The 21,268-nt window shown below is 41.7% G+C and overlaps 1 protein-coding gene across 1 annotated transcript; it reads right to left on the reverse strand.

The window, feature by feature from the left end:
* Positions 1 to 18,706: 18,706 nt before the first annotated feature.
* Positions 18,707 to 20,507, reverse strand: LOC111552129 (histone H4). The gene has a single exon (XM_023226226.2). It carries the CDS (start codon positions 20,425 to 20,427, stop codon positions 20,116 to 20,118), a length of 312 nt encoding a protein of 103 aa, XP_023081994.1. The 5' UTR covers positions 20,428 to 20,507; the 3' UTR covers positions 18,707 to 20,115.
* Positions 20,508 to 21,268: the final 761 nt, after the last annotated feature.

Consider the following 21,268-nt stretch of genomic DNA (forward strand, 5'->3'; position numbering starts at 1 on the left):
TATTAATAATTCTTGTTTTGTTATATTAGTATTTTATGAGTTCCACAAGTAAAAAATGAAGAAAATTAAAAACAAGCAATATTGAAAAAGAAAGTGGCTGAGAATTTTCCCAAATTGAAAACCACATATCTTTTTTTTTTTTTTTTTGAGACAGAGTCTTGCTCTGTCGCCCAGGCTGGAGTGCAGTGGTGCAATCTTGGCTCACTGCAACCTCTGCTTCCCGAGTTCAAGCAATTCTCTGCCTCAGCCTCCCAAGTAGCTGGGATTACAGGCGCCCGCTACCACGCCCCGCTAATTTTTTTGTATTTTTAGTAGAGATGGGGTTTCACCATGTTGGCCAGGCTGGTTTTGAACTCCTGACCTCATGATCCACCTGCCTCGGCCTCCCAAAGAGCTGGGATTACAGGCGTGAGTCACTGTGCCTGGCCAAACCCACATATCTTTAAGTGTACTCAAGGCAAAACACCTCAAAGACTGAGAATCTAATGGAAAGCATGCTACTTTTTCATGCTACAGTAGCAGTTGCCAGAATTAAATAGTTCTAAAGTGCTGAGAGAAAATTTCTCTCGATCTAGAATTTCATAAATAGCTAACCTATCATTAAAAAATATAGACTAAATATAGCCATTTTCAAACATACAAAGATAAAGAAAGTTTGCAACCCACACATTCTTGCTAAAAGAAATACTAAAGGGACCTGGTTCAGAAAGATGTCAAGTGAGTCCAGGAGAGGGAATAGGATGCAAGAAACAACTGTGAATCAGGTGTCAGTAAAAAATATTTGTAAATGCAATTAGCTATTGCTTATAAAAAACTTAGCTTGTAGTTACTCATAATGTTTTCTTAAATTGTTTTTATATTCTTTATATATGTCTGCTGTTTAAAATTATTCTTAGCAGGTGGGGCATGGTGGTCACGCCTGTAATCCCAGCATTTTGGGAGGGTGAGCGGATCACTTGAGGTCAGGAGTTTGAGACCAGCCTGGCCAACATGGTGAAACTCTGTCTCTACTAAAAATACAAAAAAAAAAAAGAAAAAGAAAACCAATTAGCTGGGCATGGTGGCACATACCTGTAATCCCAGCTGCACGGGTGGCTGAGGCACGAGAATAGTTTGAACTCGGGAGACGGAGGTTGCAGTGGGCTGAGATGGCGCCACTGCACTACAGCCTGGGCAATAGAGTGAGACTCCATCTCAAAAATTAAATAAATAAATAAAAATATAACATAAAATAAAATTACTCGTAGCAGACATTTTTCTAATTTATTATTGTTTACAAAAAGTTTGCTTTTAGCTTTGGTTCTCCTTTTTTTTTTAAGTTTTTTTTGGTTTGTTTTCTTAACATTTTTATTTTACTGATCTCTTTTATTTTTCCTATCTTTCATTATTCTTTCTATAAATTAATTCGTTTTTCTGTTTTCCTTATTTTTGAAATGGGATCTCACTTTGTTGCTCAGGCTAGACTTGGACTCCGGGGCTCAAGTGACCCTCTGTCCTCAGTTTCCTGAGTAGCTGGGACTATAGATGCATGCCGCCATTCCTAGCTGTTTTCTTTCTTCTTTTTTTTTTTTTTTGAGACCGAGTGTTGCTGTGTCGCCCAGGTGGAAGTACAGTGCCACGATCCCAGCTCACTGCAACCTCCCCCTCCGGGTTCAAACAATTCTCCTGCCTCAGCCTCCTGAGTAGCTGGGACTACAGGTGCGCACCACCACGCCCAGCTAATTTTTGTATTTTTTAGTGGACATGGGGATTCACCATGTTGGCCAGGCTGATCTTGAACTGCCGACCTCAAGTGATCTGCCAGTCTTGGCCTTCCCAAATGCTCAGATTACAGGCATGAGCCACTGCGCTCAGGCAAAGTGATCTTTCTAAAACAGAAATTTGGTTTATACAACTCCTCTGATTATTCTTAAATAACTTCCCATTCATTCAGATGAAAATCTAAATTCCTTAACAGTGGTATAGTCACTTCCTATGCCCCTGGCACCATTTCTCCCTTTCCTCTATTAGAGACTAGGTCAGAGGTGTAGTGCATAAATTCTGGTATAAATTTCCTGACTCCTCTTTAAAGAGTACTCTTACTGGTTCTTTTTATACCCGCATTCTTTTCCTTATTTCTAGTGTTACACTTATAAAACAGTTTTGCAAATACTTGTTTTTATTATATGTAATTGTACAGACCTTGAGGCCTATGATTTGTTTCACTAGGGTATAAGAAAATGCTTGTCATATATAACATGTATGATTATGGTAAATAATAATGCATTGAAGAAATTATCACCCCATCTTCTTTTCCAAATCCTCTAAGGCAGCACTTGAGATTTGCACTTAGCATACCTACTTGGATGTGTCGGGAATGGTAGGGTTGAATTCCTTAGTGGAATACAAATTTAATAAATTGGAGAGCAGTCATGGAACTCTTATCATGCCTGCTGGTTTCCTTTTTTTCTGTAAGCCTCTAATGGTAAGCAAATCTTGATTTTATTTCATGAGAATGTATCTTCTTTAAAGAACAAAACTATGATGTATTGAGCACCCTTATCCCAGACTGTGTGAAGCTTTTATGGCATTAGTGTAGTCACCTGAACACGATTGTATGGCCACACACCACACCTCCACTGACTCCAGCATGGGTGACATTTTTTTAAGATTTCCTGTAAATAGCTGGGCATGGTGGCATACCTGTGGTTCCAGGTAGAAGACAGAAGATCAGTGTTAAAGAACACTCATGATATTCTTATAGCTTCACTTGATTAAAACAGTTAGGCACACTTGAATCAAATCCAGAAGGAACACTATTTTCTCACTACAAATACCCACCTTCACTGAACTGTTATTTTAGTGAGAAATTAACTTGTATTGCATTAAGCCTCTGAAAGTTTGGGATTTGTTCAGCATCTATAAATCTCTATGAATATTTGTAATAGAAAACATTATTTACAGTTATAAGGAACAGTTTGGAGGAAAAAGAAAATAAATTAATTTAGAAAGAAGGTGCATTTCCTAAGGACATATGGAAGTTAACAAAAAAAAGTTGGTCTCAGCTGGGCATGGTGGCTCATGCCTGTAATCCCAGCACTTTGGGAGGCTGAGGTGGGTGGATGACCTGAAGTCAGGAGTTCGAGACCAGCCTGACCAACATGGTGAAACCCCGTCTCTACGAAAAATACAAAAAAAAAAAAAAAGAAAGAAAATTAGCCGGGTGTGGTGGTGTGCACCCGAGCTACCCGGGTGTAATCTCAGTTACCTGGGAGGCTGAGGCAGGAGGATCACTTGAACCCAAGAGGTGGAGTTTGTAGTGAACTGAGATTGTGCCACTGCACTCCATCCTGGGCAACAGAGTGAGACTCCATCTAAAAAAAAAAAAAAAAAGAAAAGAAAAAAAAGAAAGTTGTTCTCATAGAGGTAGACAGTAGAATGATATAGAAGCATAAAGTCAGATAGAAGGAATAAGTTCTAATGTTTGATTAGCACAATAAGATGACTATAGTTAACAACAGTGTATTGTATATTTCAAAATAGCTAGTAGTGAAGATTTGAAATGTTTCCAACACAAAGAAATAATAAATGTTTGAGGTGATAGATATGCTAAATACCTTGATGTGATCATTACACATTCTATGCATGTACCAACAGATCACATGTACCACCTAAACGTGTGTACAATTGTGTATCAATAAAAAAACTTGGAGGCTGGGCATGGTGGCTCATGCCTGTAATCCCAGCATTTTGGGAGGCCAAGGCGGGCGAATCACTTGAGATCAGGAGTTCGAGACCAGCCTGACCAACATGGTGAAACTCTGCCTCTACAAAAAATACAAAAATAAGCCGAGTGTGGTGGCGGGCGCCTGTAGTCCCAGCTACTCAGGAGGCTGAGACACGAAAATTGATTGAACCTGGGAGGCAGAGGTTGCAGTGAGCGGAGATCGTGCCATTGCACTCCAGCCTGAGCAACAGAGTGAGACCCTGTCTCAAAGAAAAACAAAAAACAAAACAAAACAAAACAAAAAAACTTTGAAAAAAGAAGGTGCATTTGTGAATTTTATTATCCAGTGAAACCAGATAAATCCAGATGTAGAGATGAATGGAATCCCCCACAAATAAGCACTGGCAATTTTAAGGGGTGAGCAAGCAAATAGAGCAAAGAAGAGTGCTTAAAACAGAGCTAAGAGAATCCAAACATGGTGTTTAGAAAAAACTGTTACCTGTGCAACATGCTATGGGTGAGGCAAAAAGAAACATTCCATTCCCTGACTCTCAGTCACATATACTCTATCTTTCTTCAGGATTACGTGGCCAAATGAAAAAGTGAGAGTTGGTTGTGACCCCCCATGAAAATGTTCTCCCTTTCGCTTTATTTTTTTCTGAAGATTAAATGTTCAAAAACCTTACTTACCCCCACACTAATCAAAGACGCATACCCTGCTATTTGGAGGAGTAAATATTATTACTGAAGTATAAATTCAAAACATTTACCAATATTTGCTTTACTATGCTCACATAACTCAATATCTCGTTTCAGATTTTATAACTTTTTAGTTAAAACCTATGTAAATTTTTAAATGCTCCTTTTATTTACTAGGAAAACTTCAAGTCATTTAATAAGTATTTTCAAGTTTCTGTTTAGTTCAAAAACTAAAATAAAGTGTCAGGAGAAACTGGGAAAACCTATCTGAAAAATATGACATGCCAGTTTATGGTCATAATATGTAAGATGATTCTTTAAAGCAAATTTTCAAAGACTAACATTTGTATTGAAAATAAGATGGTAAAGAACAGAAACTGACAATTCTTTTTTTTTTTTGAGATGGATTCTCGCTCAGTCACCCAGGCTGGAGTGCAGTGGCCTGGTCTCAGCTCACTACAACCTCCGCCTCCCGGGTTCAAGCCATACTCCTGCTTCAGCCTCCTGAGTAGCTGGGATTATAGGCATGTGCCACCACACCTGGCTAATTTTTTATATTTTTGGTAGAGATGGGGTTTCACCATATTGGCAAGCCTGGTCTCGAACTCCTGACCTCAAGCGATCTGCCTGCCTTGGCCTCCCGAAGTGCTGGGAGTACAGGCATGAGCAATTGTGCCTAGCTTGACAATTCTTAAAAAACAAAATCTAAATGACTTATGTATATATATATGAATGAATGATCAATCTTTTTATAATCATTCATTCAATAAATAACTACTGAGCCATATTAGTTTTCATTTTTTCAGATGAAAAATCAAAATATCATTTTCAGATAAAAATTGTAGTTCTAAAACTATGTTACCATTAGGATTGATGAAAGCGTGAAGAAATGGGGATTTCAACACATTAATGGCAGAACTTCAAAAGGGCAAGTTAGGCCCGTATTTCAAAAGCCATGCATTTCCCTTGATGTAGATATTCTACCTGTGGGTATGTATCTAAGTAAATAATCACAGAAGGTCATGGTGATTTATAAACAGTAACATTTGTTGTGGCATAATTCATAATAGCTCTCAAAAAGAGATAAACAAAATGTCAAACAATAAGAAATTGGTTAAATAAGTCATGGTGTATTTTTACGATGTTTAATAAAAGTTACATTGTGGAAACGTATTTTTTGACACGGAAATTTTCTTGAGATGTCGACAAGTTAAAAAGAAAAATTTTGGCCGGGCGCAGTGGCTCAAGCCTGTAAATCCCAGCACTTTGGGAGGCTGAGGCGGGTGGATCACGAGGTCAGGAGATTGAGACCATCCTGGCTAACATGGTGAAACCCTGTCTCTACTAAAAATACAAAAAACTAGCCGGGTAGCCGGGCGTGGTGGCGGGCGCCTGTAGTCCCAGCTACTCGGAGGCTGAGGCGGGAGAATGGCGGGAACCCGGGAGGCGGAGCTTGCTGTGAGCCGAGATCGAGCCACTGCACTCCAGCCTGGGTGACACAGCGACCCCCCGCCAAAAAAAAAAAAAAAAAAAAAAAAAAAAGAAAAATTTTAAGTAATATGTATACTATTATTCTGATTGTCCATTGCTTATAAATATGTTTGAAAGTTCTCTCAAATATAAACAAATATACCATTCCATGTGAATATATTTGCATATAATATATGCTAACACATTATTAGCACATATAGCATATGCTAACACATTAATTAGCATATATTATATGCTCATCAGCGATGACCTCTGAGTGCTGTATTTAGGAGGCTTTTAAATTTTGTTCTTTTGTGTGTCCTTTTTCTATATATTTCACCATTTCCTCCATTAAATAACCACTGCTTTTGTAATGAGAAAATAAGCTACAAAACTGGGTTTTTAAAATTAGGTCATTGATAACCTTAGAGTAATTTCAGTATGTTGTAAGTGTGGAAGATTTCAAAATTTGAGTAGTGAGTGTGACTTGAAGTGGAGGCAATGAATGTAGACTGCCCTTTAGAGCATCTGGCAGTAAGGAGCACTAGTGAGAAACAAGGGTAAGTTTTGGGGAGGTCAGATGGAGGGAAAAGAAGATGGGGGCCAGGCACGGTGGTTCACGCCTGTAATCCCAGCACTTTGGAAGGCCGAGGCAGGCGGATCACGAGGTCAGGAGTTCGAGACCAGCCTGGCCAACATGGTGAAACCCCGTCTGTACTAAAAACACAAAAAGTTAGCCAGGCGTGGTGGCAGGCACCTGTGATACCAGCTACTTGGAAGGCTGAGGCAGGAGAATCACTTGAACTCAGGAGGCGGAGGTTGCAGTGAGCCAAGAAGGTGCCACTGCACTCCAGTCTAGGTGACAGTGTGAGACTCCATTTCAAAAAAAATAGAGGATGGGATATGAATATATTTGGAGGATAATGGGAAAAAGACAATGGGGAAAAATATTTGTACATAAATTAAGGTTATCTAGAGATATATATCTTTTCCTTATCCATGTGCCTTTGTATATACGTTCAAAGGAAATGGAAAATGCAAACTACTGTGCTCTTAATACATAATAAAACATATATAAATATGATGAAGTGTTAGAAGGTTGCATTAGGGTTCTGCAGAGACATGGAATCAATAAGATAAAGGCCAAAGAACGATCGTGGATGGTCTTCTTTATTTGTTATTATACTTTTCCTTTATGTTTACATGTTTACTGATACATAATAATCGTACATATTTAGGGAGTACATATGATGTTTTGATACATGTGTGTTTAGATTCTGATATTGAGAACAAAAGAGAGAATGGAGGGCGTCACAAGCAGTGTTTGTCACAAGTAACGTGATAAAACCAAAAATAAAAAGAAACAAAGTGTAGTGATAAACTCAGGGCAATTAGAATATGCATCACCTCAAACATTTACCGTTTCCTTGTGCTGAGCACATTTCAAATCTTCTCTTAGCATGAGACCCTTAGCTAACCTAAGAATCTACAGTACCATGGAACACTATCTAGACTTCTGAGAAAAAAAAAAAGAGACTGAAATGTCATTAAGATAGCATTTAACAGACAGCATGAAGGAAGAAAAGATAGTCCTAGAGTGCAAAATTTCTTAGCTCCTGCAGAGCTTATAGCTTGCAGTGAACGCCAAGAATAAGTTCTCAGACTATTCCAGCTGAGTGGGGCCGGGGGGCAGCTCTTCTGAGAGAGTCCGTCCCAGCATCCGTCCAAGTATTTTGGGAGGCCGAGACGGGTGGATCACGAGGTCAGGAGATCGAGACCATCCTGGCTAACACCGTGAAACCCCGTCTCTACTAAAAAATACAAAAAACTAGCCGGGTGAGGTGGTGGGTGCCTGTAGTCCCAGCTACTCAGGAGGCTGAGGCAGGAGAATGGCGTAAACCCGGGAGGCGGAGCTTGCAGTGAGCTGAGATCCGGCCACTGCACTCCAGCCTGGGCGATAGAGCGAGACTCCGTCTCAAAAAAAAAAGGAAAAGAAAGGGCTTGTTAAACCACAAACATCCACTAGATGGCCTTTTTGAGGTCGGGTCGTGAGACACCTGTGGCCTTGTAAAAGCACTCAAACTGCATTATCAGGAGGTTCTTTTCAGTATACCTTATTACACCACGCACTCCACTCCCTGTCCTGTTTTCAGGGTCAAGGAGTTTCATTCTCATGCACAAAGAACACAGTGCCTCCGTATTTTTCCATGCCCCAACCTCAAATGCCGTGTACATAAGCTTGAATAAGTTGCCGTGCACACCTACAGCTTCTATTACCGACATAACTCAAGGAAAATTCTTTAAAAAGGACTATTCGATCAAAAAATAAATCAGAACACAGACTTTGAAATCAGAGAAGATGAAGAGAACAAACAGTAGTGAGCAATGATTCATCTGTTGTATATATAATTAAGTCTGAGTAGATAATGATATAGTGACTGGGAATTTGCAATGTAAATGCTAAATAAAGATGCTTGAAATAATAGAGGTACTTGGCAAGAGAAATCATAGTAACAGTCTACAATTGAAGTGCTAATCTCCCTACATCTTTAAGTTGACAAGGGATACAGAGAAAGGAAACGGAAGTGATGAAAAGATGTCAACCAGAGAGTAAAGATGGAAGGTGGGGCAGTAAATATTCTGGAAGTCTCCACTTTCTGAGGTGGGAGAAGTGATGATTTGGCTGGATGTACAAGAACTGGTATTTCATAAAAGAGCAAAGAAATGTAGTTTGACTATGCATGCCATGAAAGAGAATGTAACAACCAATGAAATAGAAAAATACAGTATTACTTCTAAATTAACAAGGAAAAAAGAGGAATACATATTCTACCAGTTTGGTATCACTTTGGGGAAATTAGTAACAGACAGCTGAAATAACAGGGGCTTAAACATAAAAGTTTACTCTTCCCTCATGTACAATATATCTGAAGGTAGACTACCTAAGACCGATGCAGTGGCCTCATGATTTCATCAATGTCCAGTTTCCTTTTATCTTTTTTGTTCCAATATCATTAATATTCAGTTTCCATCTTCAGTGTCATCTTATGAATGCTATATGGTCATTATTACTTCCATATTCCAAGCAGGAACAAGGAGGAAGACTGAAGCACAAAGCTTCTCTCGTCTGCATTATCCTCTGCAAGGACAGTTCGCAGTTGGACTGGAAAACCCACATTTCTCACTGAGTGCTTTACCACTCTCAATAGAACTTAGGTTCTGATAGTGAGAGCAAAGGAGAAAATGGACAATGAAGGGATCACTAGCAGTTTTTGTTACAAATAGTATCTTGAAAAAACCTTAACAATAAGGCGAGGTGTGGTGGCTCATGCCTGTAATATCAGCACTCTGGGAGACCGAAGTGGGCAGATTGCTTGAGCTCAGGAGTTCGAGACCAGCCTGGGAAGCATGGCGGAATCCTGTCTCTACAAAAATACACAAGAAATTAGCCAGCATGGTGGTACACGCCTGTAGTCCCAGCCACTCAGGAGGCTGAGGTGAGAGGATCACCTGAGCCCAGAAAGTCAAGGCTGCAATAAGCCATGATGGCGCCACTGCATTCAAGCCTGGGCGACAGAGACCCTGTCTCAAAAAATAAATAAATTAAAAAGAAACAATAGAAAAACACAAAGTAAGAAGGAAGGAAAAATCATATTTACAGTTTTTAAATGTGAATGAACTGAATTCTCTTATTAAAAGATAAAGACTGCCAGATTAAATGAAAAATACAAAACCACTTAACTTGCTTAGAAATACAATTGTAACAAAATTATTTTATAAAAAGGCTGAACTCAGGAAGTACCTTCCCCAGTTTCTTCATCTTATGCTTCAAAGAGTAAACAAGAGTTCAGAGCTAATGATGATGATGATGAATAAAGGCAACACAAAAATGTAGATATTTAATTGAAAAATATAAAGTATTTCCTTTTCGTATATCTAGTGCAGCTAATTCAATGTTTTTCAAATTATAAGATTAATATATAATTTATCTCTAAGACAATTTGCTTTTCATCAAATTTCACAAATCCCATTTAAAAATGTAAGACAGCACAATAAGTATTATGGAAAACTTACTGATATGCATTATGTCTTAGTCTGTTCTCTGCTGATTATAACCAAATAACTGAAACTGGGTGAAAAAAAAGAAAAGAAAGAAATCTCTTTTCTTTTTAATTTTGTGAGACAAAGTCTCACTCTGTTGCCCAGGCTGGAGTGCAGTGGTGCAGTCTCAGCACACTGCAACCTCTGCCTCCCGGATTCAAGCAATTCTCCTGCCTCAGCCTCCCAAGTGGCTAGGATTACAGGAACCTGCCACCACACCTGGCTAATTTTTATATTTTTAGTAGAGATGGGGTTTCACCATGTTGGCCAGGCTGGCCTTGAACTCCTGACCTCAAGTGATCTTCCTGTCTAGGCCTCCCAAAGTGCTGGAATTACAGACATGAGCCACTGCACCTGGCCTAGGAATTTATTTCTTACAGTTATGGAGTTATTAAATTTCAACAAGAGTTTTGGAAGAGACAAATATTAAAACCATAGCACACTATTATAACTTTTAAGATTGTAAGGGTGCTGTTTGTATTTTGGGGTATTATGATTTGATTGAGTTTGTAGGGAGGAATTTAGTGGTAGATTATTTTGTAATTACAAAAATATGTACAAAGGATTTTAGATTTCATAATGAACAAATGTATTATCAGACGATGATCATAATCATGATGAATTCAATGCCAGTTATTAAAAAAATACTTATTGGGTGGACTGGGTGTGCTGGTTCACGCCAGAAATCCCAGCACTTTGGGAGGCTGAGGCGGGTGGATCACGAGGTCAGGAGTTCAAGACCAGCCTGGCCAAGATGGTGAAACCCTGACTCTATTAAAAATACAAAAATTAGCTGGGCATGGTGATGGGCGCCTGTAGTCCCAGCTACTTGGGAGGCTGAGGCAGAGAATTGCTTGAACCTGGGAGGTGGAGGTTGCAGTGAGCTGAGATTGTGCCACTGCACTCCAGCCTGGGTGACAGAGCGAGATTCCGTCTCAAAAAAACAAACAAAAACTACTTATGGGTAATTAAAACATCAGCTTGTAAATGTTGCAAAGGAATGATAGGAAAACCATTGAATCTACATTTAAAAGAAAATGTGTAATGAGAGGCTTTGAGTTGTCAGAAGGAAGCGTGATATGGTTTGTCTGTGTCCCTACCCAAATCTCACCTTGATTTGTAATAATCCCCATGTATCAAGGGCAGGGCCAGGTGGAGATAATTGAATCATGGGGCCGGTTTCCCCAATACTGTTCTCATGGTAGTGAATAAGTCTCATGAGATTTAATGGTTGTAAAAATAGGAGTTTCCCTGCACAAACTCTGTTTGCCTGCTGCCATGTAAGACGTGACTTTGCTCCTCCTTCACCTTCTGCCATAATTGTAAGCCCTCCCCAGTCAGGTGGAACAGTAAGTCAATTAAACCTCTTTCCTTTGCAAATTACCCAGTGTTGAACATGTCTTTATTAGCAGTGTGAGAACAGATTAATACAATAAATTTGTACTGGGAGTGGGGTGCTGCATAAAGATACCCGAAAATGTGGAAGCAACTTTGGAATTAGGTAATAGGCAGAGGCTGGAACAGTTTGGAGGGCTCAGAAGAATAGCTTTGGTCAAAATGCTGATAGTGATATTGACAATAAAGTCCAGGCTGAGGTGGTCTCAGATGGAGATGAGGAACTTGGGAACTGGAGCAAAGGTGACTCTTGTTATTCTTTAGCAAAGATACTGGTGGCATTTTGCCCCTGCCCTAGAGATCTCTGGAACTCTGAACTTGAGAGAGATGATTTAGGGTTTCTAGTGAAGAAATTTCTAAGCAGCAAAGCATTCAAGAGTATATTTGAATCCTGTTAAAAGCATTCAGTTTTATGTGTTCACAAAGATATGGTTTGTAACAGGAACTTATGTTTCAAAAGGAAGCAGAGCATAAAAGTAGAAAGTTTGCAGCCTGACAATGTGATGGAAAAGAAAAACCTATTTTCTAAGAAGAAATTCAAGCCAGCTGCAGAAATTTTCATAAGCAATGAGGAGCCACATGTTAACCACCAAGACAATGGGGAAAATGTTTCCAGGGCATGTCAGAGGCCTTCAGGCAGCCTCTCCCATCACAGGCCTGGAGGCCTAGGAGGAAAAAGTGGTTTTGTGGGCTGGACCCTGAGCCTTGCTGCTTTGTCCTTTCTCAGGACTTAGTGCCCTGCGTCCCAGCCATGGCTAAAAGGGGCCAACATACAGCTCAGGTCATTGCTTCAGAGGGTGCAAGTTCCAAGTCTTGGAGGCTTACATGTGGTGTTGGGCCTAGGGTGCACAGAAGAATTGAGGTTTGGGAACCTCTGCCTAGTTTTCACAGGATGTATGGAAATGCCTGAATGTCCAGGGAGAGGCAAGCTGCAGCAGCGGAGCCCTCATGGAGAACCTCTGCTAGGGAAGTATAGAAGGGAAATGTGGGGTGGGAACCCCCACAGACTCCCCACTGGGGCACTGCCTAGAGGACCTGTGAGAAGAGGGCCACCATCCTCCAGACCCCAGAATGGTAGATCTGCCAACAACTTGCACCATGCACCTGGAAAAGCTGCAGACACTTGAAAATGCTAGATGGGAAAGCAGCCATGAAGGGGTCTGTACCCTGCAAAGCCACAGGGGCAGAGCTGCCCAAGACCATGGGAAACCACCTTTACATCGACATGACCTGGATGTGAGACATGGAGTCAAAGGAGATCATTTTGGAGTTTTAAGATTTGACCACCCACTGGGTTTTGGACTTGCATGGGGCCTGTAGCCCTTTTGTTTTGGACAATTTCTCCCATTGGAATGGGTGTATTTACCCAATGCCTGTACCCTCATTGTATCTAGGAAATAACTAACTTGCTTTTGATTTTACAGGCTTATAGGTGGAAGGAAATTGCCTTGTCTCAGATGAGACTTTGGACTGTGGACTTTTGAGTTAATGGTGAAATCAGTTAAGACTTTGGGGGACTGTTGGGGAGGCATGATTGCCTTTGAAATGTGAGGACATGAGATTTGGGAAGGGCTGGGGTGGAATGATATGGTTTGGCTGTGTCCCCACCCAAATCTCACCCTGAATTGTAATAATTTCCACATGTTAAGGTTGAGTCCGGGGGAGATTATTTAATCACGGGAGCGGTTTCCTCCCTTACTGTTGTCATGGTAGTGAATAAGTCTCATGAGATTTGATGGTTTTATAAATGGGAGTTCCCCTACACAAGCTCTCTTTGCCTGCTGCCGTGTAAGATGTGACTTTGCTCTTTCTTCACCTTCCACCATGATTGTGAGGTCTCCCCAGCCATGTGGAACTGTGAGTCTATTAAACATCTTTTCTTTATAAATTACCCAATCTTGGGTATATCTTTATTAACAGCATGAGAACAGACCAATACAAAGTGTGAAAGTGTTGGGTGCTTGAAGGATAGAAGAGAATAGGTACAGAAAGAGAGAAATGTCAAGGACACATCTGTCACACTTGGAAATTTTATCAAGAACCTCCAAACCAGATTGCAAACTCTTGGTTTTCCATTTGCCACAATTGTATCAAGTCACTGTAATTCCAGCAATACCCTTAATAGTCCTAGTTTGACCTTTGGTTGCATGAGTAAGTTACATCTTGTACTGACTTTGTAATGTGGCTCTAACTATTCACAGACCTTGAAAAATAGAATATAGTAGTCAATGTTCAGCTAACTTAGAATAATGATAGACATGAAAGATAAACTTAATACTCAGTCTGATTATCCCAAAGGAAAAAATGTCAGTTTCACTAGTAATTCTTTTTTTTTTTTTTTTTTTTTGAGGCGGAGTCTTGCTCTGTCGCCGGGACTGGAGTGCAGTGGCCAGATCTCAGCTCACTGCAAGCTCCGCCTCCCGGGTTTACGCCATTCTCCTGCCTCAGCCTCCCCAGTAGCTGAGACTACAGGCGCCCGCCACCTCGCCCAGCTAGTTTTTGTATTTTTAGTAGAGACAGGGTTTCACCGTGTTAGCCAGGATGGTCTCGATCTCCTGACCTCGTGATCCGCCCGTCTCGGCCTCCCAAAGTGCTGGGATTACAGGCTTGAGCCACTGCGCCCGGCCTACTAGTAATTCTTAATACAAGGAAGTGGAAAAGCTGTATCTGTATGAGTTGCATAAAAGTAATGACACATAAAAGAGATTTGAATTTAATCTTTTCACTAATAATAAATAAAGCATGAAGAAGATAACTCAGACCATTATAAACACGTTGCTTTTTATTCTACTAAGTTCTTTACATATGCTGTCTCATTGAATAAAACAACAATCCTGCTAATTAGATGATATTATCACTCTACAGAAGAGAAGACTAAAGAGAGGTTTAAGTGGTCTGCCCATATTTACACTAGACACTGTCAGAACAAAGCCTCAAATGCAGATTTTCTAACACCAGGTCCAGTCTTACTCATAATACACTAAACTGCACACCAACCAAGTTTTCTTGAGGTCCGTGAATCCATACTGGGTATATACTCAGAGGAAAATAAATCGTTCTACCAAAAAGACACCTGCACTTGTATGTTTACCACAACATCAATTATGATAGCAAAGGCATGGAATCAACCAAGGTGCCCATCAGTGGTGGACTGGATAAAGAAAATGTGGTACATACCTACCATGGAATACTACACAGCCATTAAAAAGAATGAAATCACATCCTTTGCAGCAACATGGATGCAGCTGGAGGCCATTAGCCTAATCAAATTAATGCAGAAACAAAAACAAATACTGCATGTCCTCATAAGTTGGAACTCAACATTGTGTACAGATGGACACAAAGATGGAGACAGTAGACACTGACATAAAAAGTAGAGGTTCCTCTTCAAAGACTTTCTTCCCCATCTAATTAGGAATTAATAGTAACTTCCCTTAGAAGCAAAATTTATTCAAAGACCTGTGCTAACATTCTTAAATATCTGCTAGCTGTAATAAAGAAATGAATGTACTTTATGTTCTTAGCTCCCACAATTTAGCCTAAATATTTGCCCTGGCATGCTTATACTGGTACAAGCAAGCATTAGGTCATAACCTGTTTCTCTTCCTTATTTGAAGATGTTTTTACCTTTCTCAGCATTCCACTTTCTCAGCATTCCACAAGTTACTTCCTTCTTCCTTTGTTCTACTCTTGGCCCCTTTTAAAAAGTTCTAAGTTGCTAGCCAATGGAGACAAATACAGAACGTGAGGTCCCCTTCCAGCCAATGGAAACCAGACACAGCAGTAGGGTGGATGCATTAGGTTATAAATGATCCTGTCTCCTTTGTTCTGTGCACTCTCATGACAAAACTGCTAGCGAGTGTACTCTTTCTGCAGAAAGTGAAAATGGCCTTGCTGAAAAAATTAAATTTATGTTTAAGTACTATTTCTTTTTTTTTTTTTTTTTTTTTTTTTGATAGGGAGAAGGAGTCTCGCTCTGTCACCCAGGCTGAAGTGCAGTGGCCGGATCTCAGCTCACTGCAAGCTCCGCCTCCCGGGTTTACGCCATTCTCCTGCCTCAGCCTCCCCAGTAGCTGGGACTACAGGCGCCCGCCACCTCGCCTGGCTAGTTTTTTGTATTTTTTAGTAGAGACGAGGTTTCACCGTGTTAGCCAGGATGGTCTCGATCTCCTGACCTCGTGATCCGCCCGTCTCGGCCTCCCAAAGTGCTGGGATTACAGGCTTGAGCCACCACGCCCGGCAAGTACTATTTTTTTGCGGCACTGGGGAACAAGTATTTCTAACACTGGGGATTCATGCGAAGGGAGGGAGTGTGGGAAGGGTTGAAAAACTGAAAAATTACCTATTGGGTACTATGTTTGCTACTTGGGTGATGGGGTCATCAGAAGCCTGAACGTGTGCATTATGCAAATACTCACGTAACAAACCTGCATGTGTATCCCTTGAATCTTAAAAAAAATAATAAAAAAATTATAGATAGATAGATAGATAGATAGATAGATAGATAGATAGATAGATATAGATATAGATATAAATCTAGGGTTACACTGGAGAATAAGCCTTGGGAATAAGCTGTAAGAAATAAAACTTGACTCTTCTAATAGCCTAGCATACTCAAACAGGGCTAAAGTGGCCCCAGTCCATAGCAGTATGTGACCCAAAAGACAAGCAAATGCTAATTATCTCTGGAGGCAGCATGCTCAATTTAGTTTCTCAGACTCCCACAGATGACCTTCAACCACATATAAGTTCAGAATAAAACTGCCAAACATAGGAAGACACAAGTCTTAATATGTGTCAGCAGAGAAACAAAACATTCGCTGTAAACCACTGTTAAGTCATATTGGATTTATCTGTTCATTTTGACTGCAAAATATTTCACCATAATTTATTCATCCACTCTCTTGTCAATGGGCATTTGGTTTCTTTGTTGTTGCTATTATGAGCAGTTCTACTAAGAACTTCAATGACGTCTCCTGGGGCATTCATGCTATCATTTCCTTAGGTAAATATCCAGAAGTGGAATTGCTGCTTGAGCATATAATGTGAATCTATCTTAAACTTCACAAGATAATGCAAACCCTTAGTTTCAAAAATAGTTGAAACAATTTATACTCCTACCAGCAATATAAGAGATTCTGTGTAACATTTGTTAATTGTTGTCAATGTACTGAGTCCAAAGTTGTATTTCATTGTGGTCTTTTTTTGAGAGAGTCTTGAGTACAGTGGCTGATTTCTGCTCACTGCAACCTCTCTCTCCAGGGTTCAAGTGATTCTAATGCCTCAGCCCCCGAGTAACAGGGATTACAGGTGTGCACCACCATGCCCAGCTAACTTTTTGTATTTTAGTAGAGACAGGGTTTCACTACGTTGCCCAGGCAGGTCTCGAACTCCTGTCCAAGTTATTTGCCAACTTCGGTCTCCTAAAGTGCTGGGATTACAGGCATGAGCTACCACGCCCAGCCTCAGTGTGGTCTGGATTTGCAGTTTCTTGATGACTAATCAAGCTGAACATCTCTTCTTATGCTTATTGGCCATGTTTTTCCAGTCTTTTGCCCATTTTTCAATGGGCTTGTTTGAACTTGGTTTCAATTCTTATTCAACTAGTTGCCTAGTTCATTGCATTATTCTTGGGCAAAGGACAAATTAAATATTCAACATTAGATTCTCTAAATACACCCTGCCTGGAAAATACTCTGGCATTTGTTTATGCTGTTTGTTCCCCAAATTTGGTGTGGCCTTCTTCAGTGGGTCATTAGCTCAGAACAGATGGCACCTGTGCTCTTTGAAGATACCCATACACTTGGCTGACAAAATTTGTCCTTCTGTATACCAATAGCATTTGATTTATACCACTCTATTAGAGCAAAGCACATGTGTACAACTACATGTCTTTCCCCTTTCTCTCCTAGAAAAATAGGAGCTTCTTGATGGCAGTAACTTGCTCATTTTGTCTCTGAATATTCAAAATATGCTTGGAAAAGAGGCATGAAATAAATGTTCAAAATTCAAAAGGGATGACTTTGCTACAGGATCAAATTTCAATGCATTCCATTCACTTTAAACATTTTATTATTCTTATTTTATGTAGAGATGGGGTCTCACTATGTTGGCCATGCTTGTCTCAAACTCCTGGCCTCCAGCAATCCTACTGCCTCAGCCTTCCCAAAGTGCTGGGATTGTAGCCACTCCCACCCTGACCCCCACATTCACATTTTAAGTGAGGCTGTGAGAAGTTTTACATCAAGTTCTTTAACATTTTTAGTAAGCAATTTTATTACTAATAGTAAACTTCAGAAAATCTTGGTCATTTTCAGTTTGAGATATTCTGTTCCAGTTATTGAACCATGTGACCCAGTTTTAGTTTGGAAGATATGGTTATTGTCAGGACTGGGTACTTACTATACCACAGAACCCATAGTCACAGACAAAAATAAATATTTCTTGGGTTTAGATAATTATATTTTATAAAGAACAAAACACACACACAAAACTAACTATGCTACAAGGGAAAATATAAGTTCTATTTAATCAAAAAATCGAGACCACTACAAAAATTTTAAAAAAAACCTCAAAAAACCAAAACTCAAAACCATAAAATATTTAAACAGTTCCATATAAATTAAATACTTAAGGAAGAGTTTTAATTATCATACAAATATCTACAGTATTTCTATCCTCCATCGGGGCCCTAACCTTCATCCTTAATTTATGTGAAACCCAAAATCACACATTTGGTCATGCAACAAACATTAAGGGTACAGAAGTATGCCAGACTCTATTTCTTTTAAGTAACTCAATTTTTCACTTGCATTAAAGAATACTGAGCTTCTGTGAGTGTCTCACTGTCCTAGAAATTAAACTAACACCAGTACTGTGTACTCACTTGAAGTCTTTATGGAGTAGGAGAAAGTACTTAGAAGTGACGTGTCAGCAGAAAGGAACCCGGGAGCCTTCCTGGCAGAAGAGGCGGCAATGTCAAGATCTAGCGGTGCGGAATCCTTCGCCAGCTGGGTTCAAATCTTGGCTCCAGTTCTTTAATCCCTGGGGCTGGGAAACTCCCTTAGAGTGACTTCAGTCCACCACACCAAGGAAGCTAAATGACTTCTCCATGTTTAGAAAAGCTAGAGCGAGACCAAGCGTGGTGGCTCATGCCTGTAATCCCAGCACTTTGGGAGGCGGAGGCGGGTGGCTCACTTGAGGCCAGGAGTTCAAGAGCAGCCTGGCCAACAATGGTGAAACCCTGTCTCTACTAAAAAAATACAAAAACTAGCCGGGCGTGGTGGTGCAGGCCTGTAATCCCAGCTACTAGGGAGGGTGAGGCAGGTGAATCGCTTGAACCCGCGAGGCGGAGGCTGCAGTGAGCCGAGATCATGCCACTGCACTCCAGCCTGGGTGGCAGAGCGAGACTTGGTCTTGAAAAGAAAGGAAAAAAGAAAAGCTAGAGAAGGGGCAGACTGGTTAACGCGGCATGCATCACACCGCATCCTGGGGTGCTAAACCTAATGAGAAGTTAGGAAGGACAGAGCTAGGAGTAGAGCGAGGCTGTTACGCGGAGCTTTACCGGAGGCCGGCACGGCCCCTAAGGCCTGCAGGCAGGCTGATCACCAGGTCTTCAGCCTCTACCCTTGCCCACTGGAAAGTGTGCTTAACTGGTCGCCCCTGCGCCCCACCTTTCTCCAGGACCCTCACTACACCCCGGGAGTACTGGGTAAGACCACGCGGCTTGCTAATCCCACAGCTGTCTCTCTTACTTTCTCACTGAACTGACTAGAAACTAACCCGCCGCCCTTTTCCCTTCTAGACCCCCAGGCTGCTCTGAACGGGGCCTTTACTCGGAAGCCAGGGCTTATCTTTCGGCTGCGACAGGGTCATTTGTGATGGGAATGACACTGCCCGGAGCGGAGGACTCCCGGCAACTTGGCGACCTGCAGGTGGAGATCTGGCTTTCCATGCTGGCGTGACCCCTACTGCCTGCCTGCCAACTCCACGCCCGCCGCCAGGTGGCCGAGCAGGACGCCACCCGCTCGGCGTAGGCAACTTTACGCTGCTGGCTACCGGAAGGGCAGGGTGCCGCGAGTTTCGCCCGGCCGCCTTACTCTCAGCATCTGAGCTTGGTCACCTCTCACTCAGAACGTCAGCAATGAATTAAAATAGTACCCAGTAAGACTATAACGCGCCACACTAGGGCTGCATTCGGCGCTTTCGGGCTTGCAGGTAGCGGCGTCCTCCCATTTCCTGCGATCTAGCAGGCCCTGCGTACGCACGAACCGCCCTCTGACGCCAGACGCTCACCCCTAAAAGTCGTCGGGAAGTCACCTAAGCCCTGATTTACATGGAAGCCATCCGTAACGTGCTTAAGGGCCAACGACTCGGCCGCTTAGACGCCCGTGACCAGTTCTAACACTGGGGCTTTGTAGAAACTCTATTCTAAACAAAATCCGCAGTCTGGATTTTAGGTGCACAGAAGTGGGAGGTCACTACTGCGTTGCACTGCACCTCCCAGGGTCGTTCCTAAGCACAGGCGGAGTCCCCTCCATGAGGTCTAGTCCTCCCCGCTCCAGCCAAGCCTAATCCCGGGCAGATGATCGGGTCGCAAATGTCCCACTCCCGGTATCCGGAAGGCGGCATCAAAGGGCTGATATTTACCCGGTTATCTAGGAAGTGTTAACAGCTCTTTCTGTGACAGTTTGGGGGCCCTGAAAAGGGCCTTTTGGAGTCTGGAGAGAAGCTGTGGGGACAACTCAGCCGCCGAAGCCATAGAGGGTGCGACCCTGGCGTTTCAGCGCGTACACCACATCCATGGCCGTGACGGTCTTGCGCTTGGCGTGCTCCGTGTAAGTCACCGCGTCGCGGATCACGTTCTCCAGGAAGACTTTGAGAACTCCCCGGGTCTCCTCGTAGATGAGACCAGAGATGCGCTTGACACCCCCACGTCGGGCGAGACGGCGAATCGCGGGCTTTGTAATGCCTTGGATATTGTCCCGCAACACCTTCCGGTGGCGCTTGGCGCCTCCCTTACCCAGCCCCTTGCCGCCTTTACCGCGCCCAGACATTCTGAAGTCACAGCTCCTACCTAGCAGAAAATCGGGCAGCCCACTGTGATTGCCTGGCGCAGACCAGGGCTTATAGTCTCTCGATGCGGACCTGTTTGAAAACATGAAAAAGTGGGCGGAGCTCTAGGCCCCACCTCTAGAGACATGCTATAGTTGTTAAATCCAGGAAGCGGTCAGCGAAACCAGCCTGATTTTTTTGTTGTTTGCTCTTTTGGGAAAACTTTTTCTGATATTTGGAGAAAGGTTCATGGTGATACATTTTAAAGTTAAAACAATATGAGCTAATAGAATTTATATTGCCTTTTTTCAGCCCTTAAATAAAAGTAGGCCAGACCTTACGCACGTTCCTTGTTCTGTCTCTCCCTCCCTCCCTCCTTCTAATCATGTTTTTCCAAACGGAATTCCTGACTTACTGTGAAACTCAATAAAAACCTGAAAAGCTTTACATCTGAGATTGCAAAGCAATTACTTAAAAATTTTCACATGTGGGTCTTTTAAAAACATAGTAGGGGGAGAGGACTATTTTTTTCTCTTTTGCGGCCATGCAGAGAATTAACATACTTTCAATTGAAAAAAAAAAAAGGCCCAGCTTCCGGGCCCCCATCTACACTCCACCCCCACCTCCCCCAACCCCTGCCGTTCCCCTTTCAGCTGCTTCTGCGCAGTTTGCAGGTTTTCCTGCCCTGCAAGAGCCTGTGTGCTTTTCAACCAAGTAACTTCCTATGGTTATTTAGTTGAAATATTGTAAATGTCTTATGTCATTCAAATCTCAGGTTCTCATCTCACATTTTCCACTTAAAAATTCAAAGTTCTTGTAAAATAATGGATGCCACAATCATGA

Source organism: Piliocolobus tephrosceles, chromosome 10, assembly GCF_002776525.5.
Source record: "Piliocolobus tephrosceles isolate RC106 chromosome 10, ASM277652v3, whole genome shotgun sequence".
NCBI classification, from domain to species: domain Eukaryota; kingdom Metazoa; phylum Chordata; class Mammalia; order Primates; family Cercopithecidae; genus Piliocolobus; species Piliocolobus tephrosceles.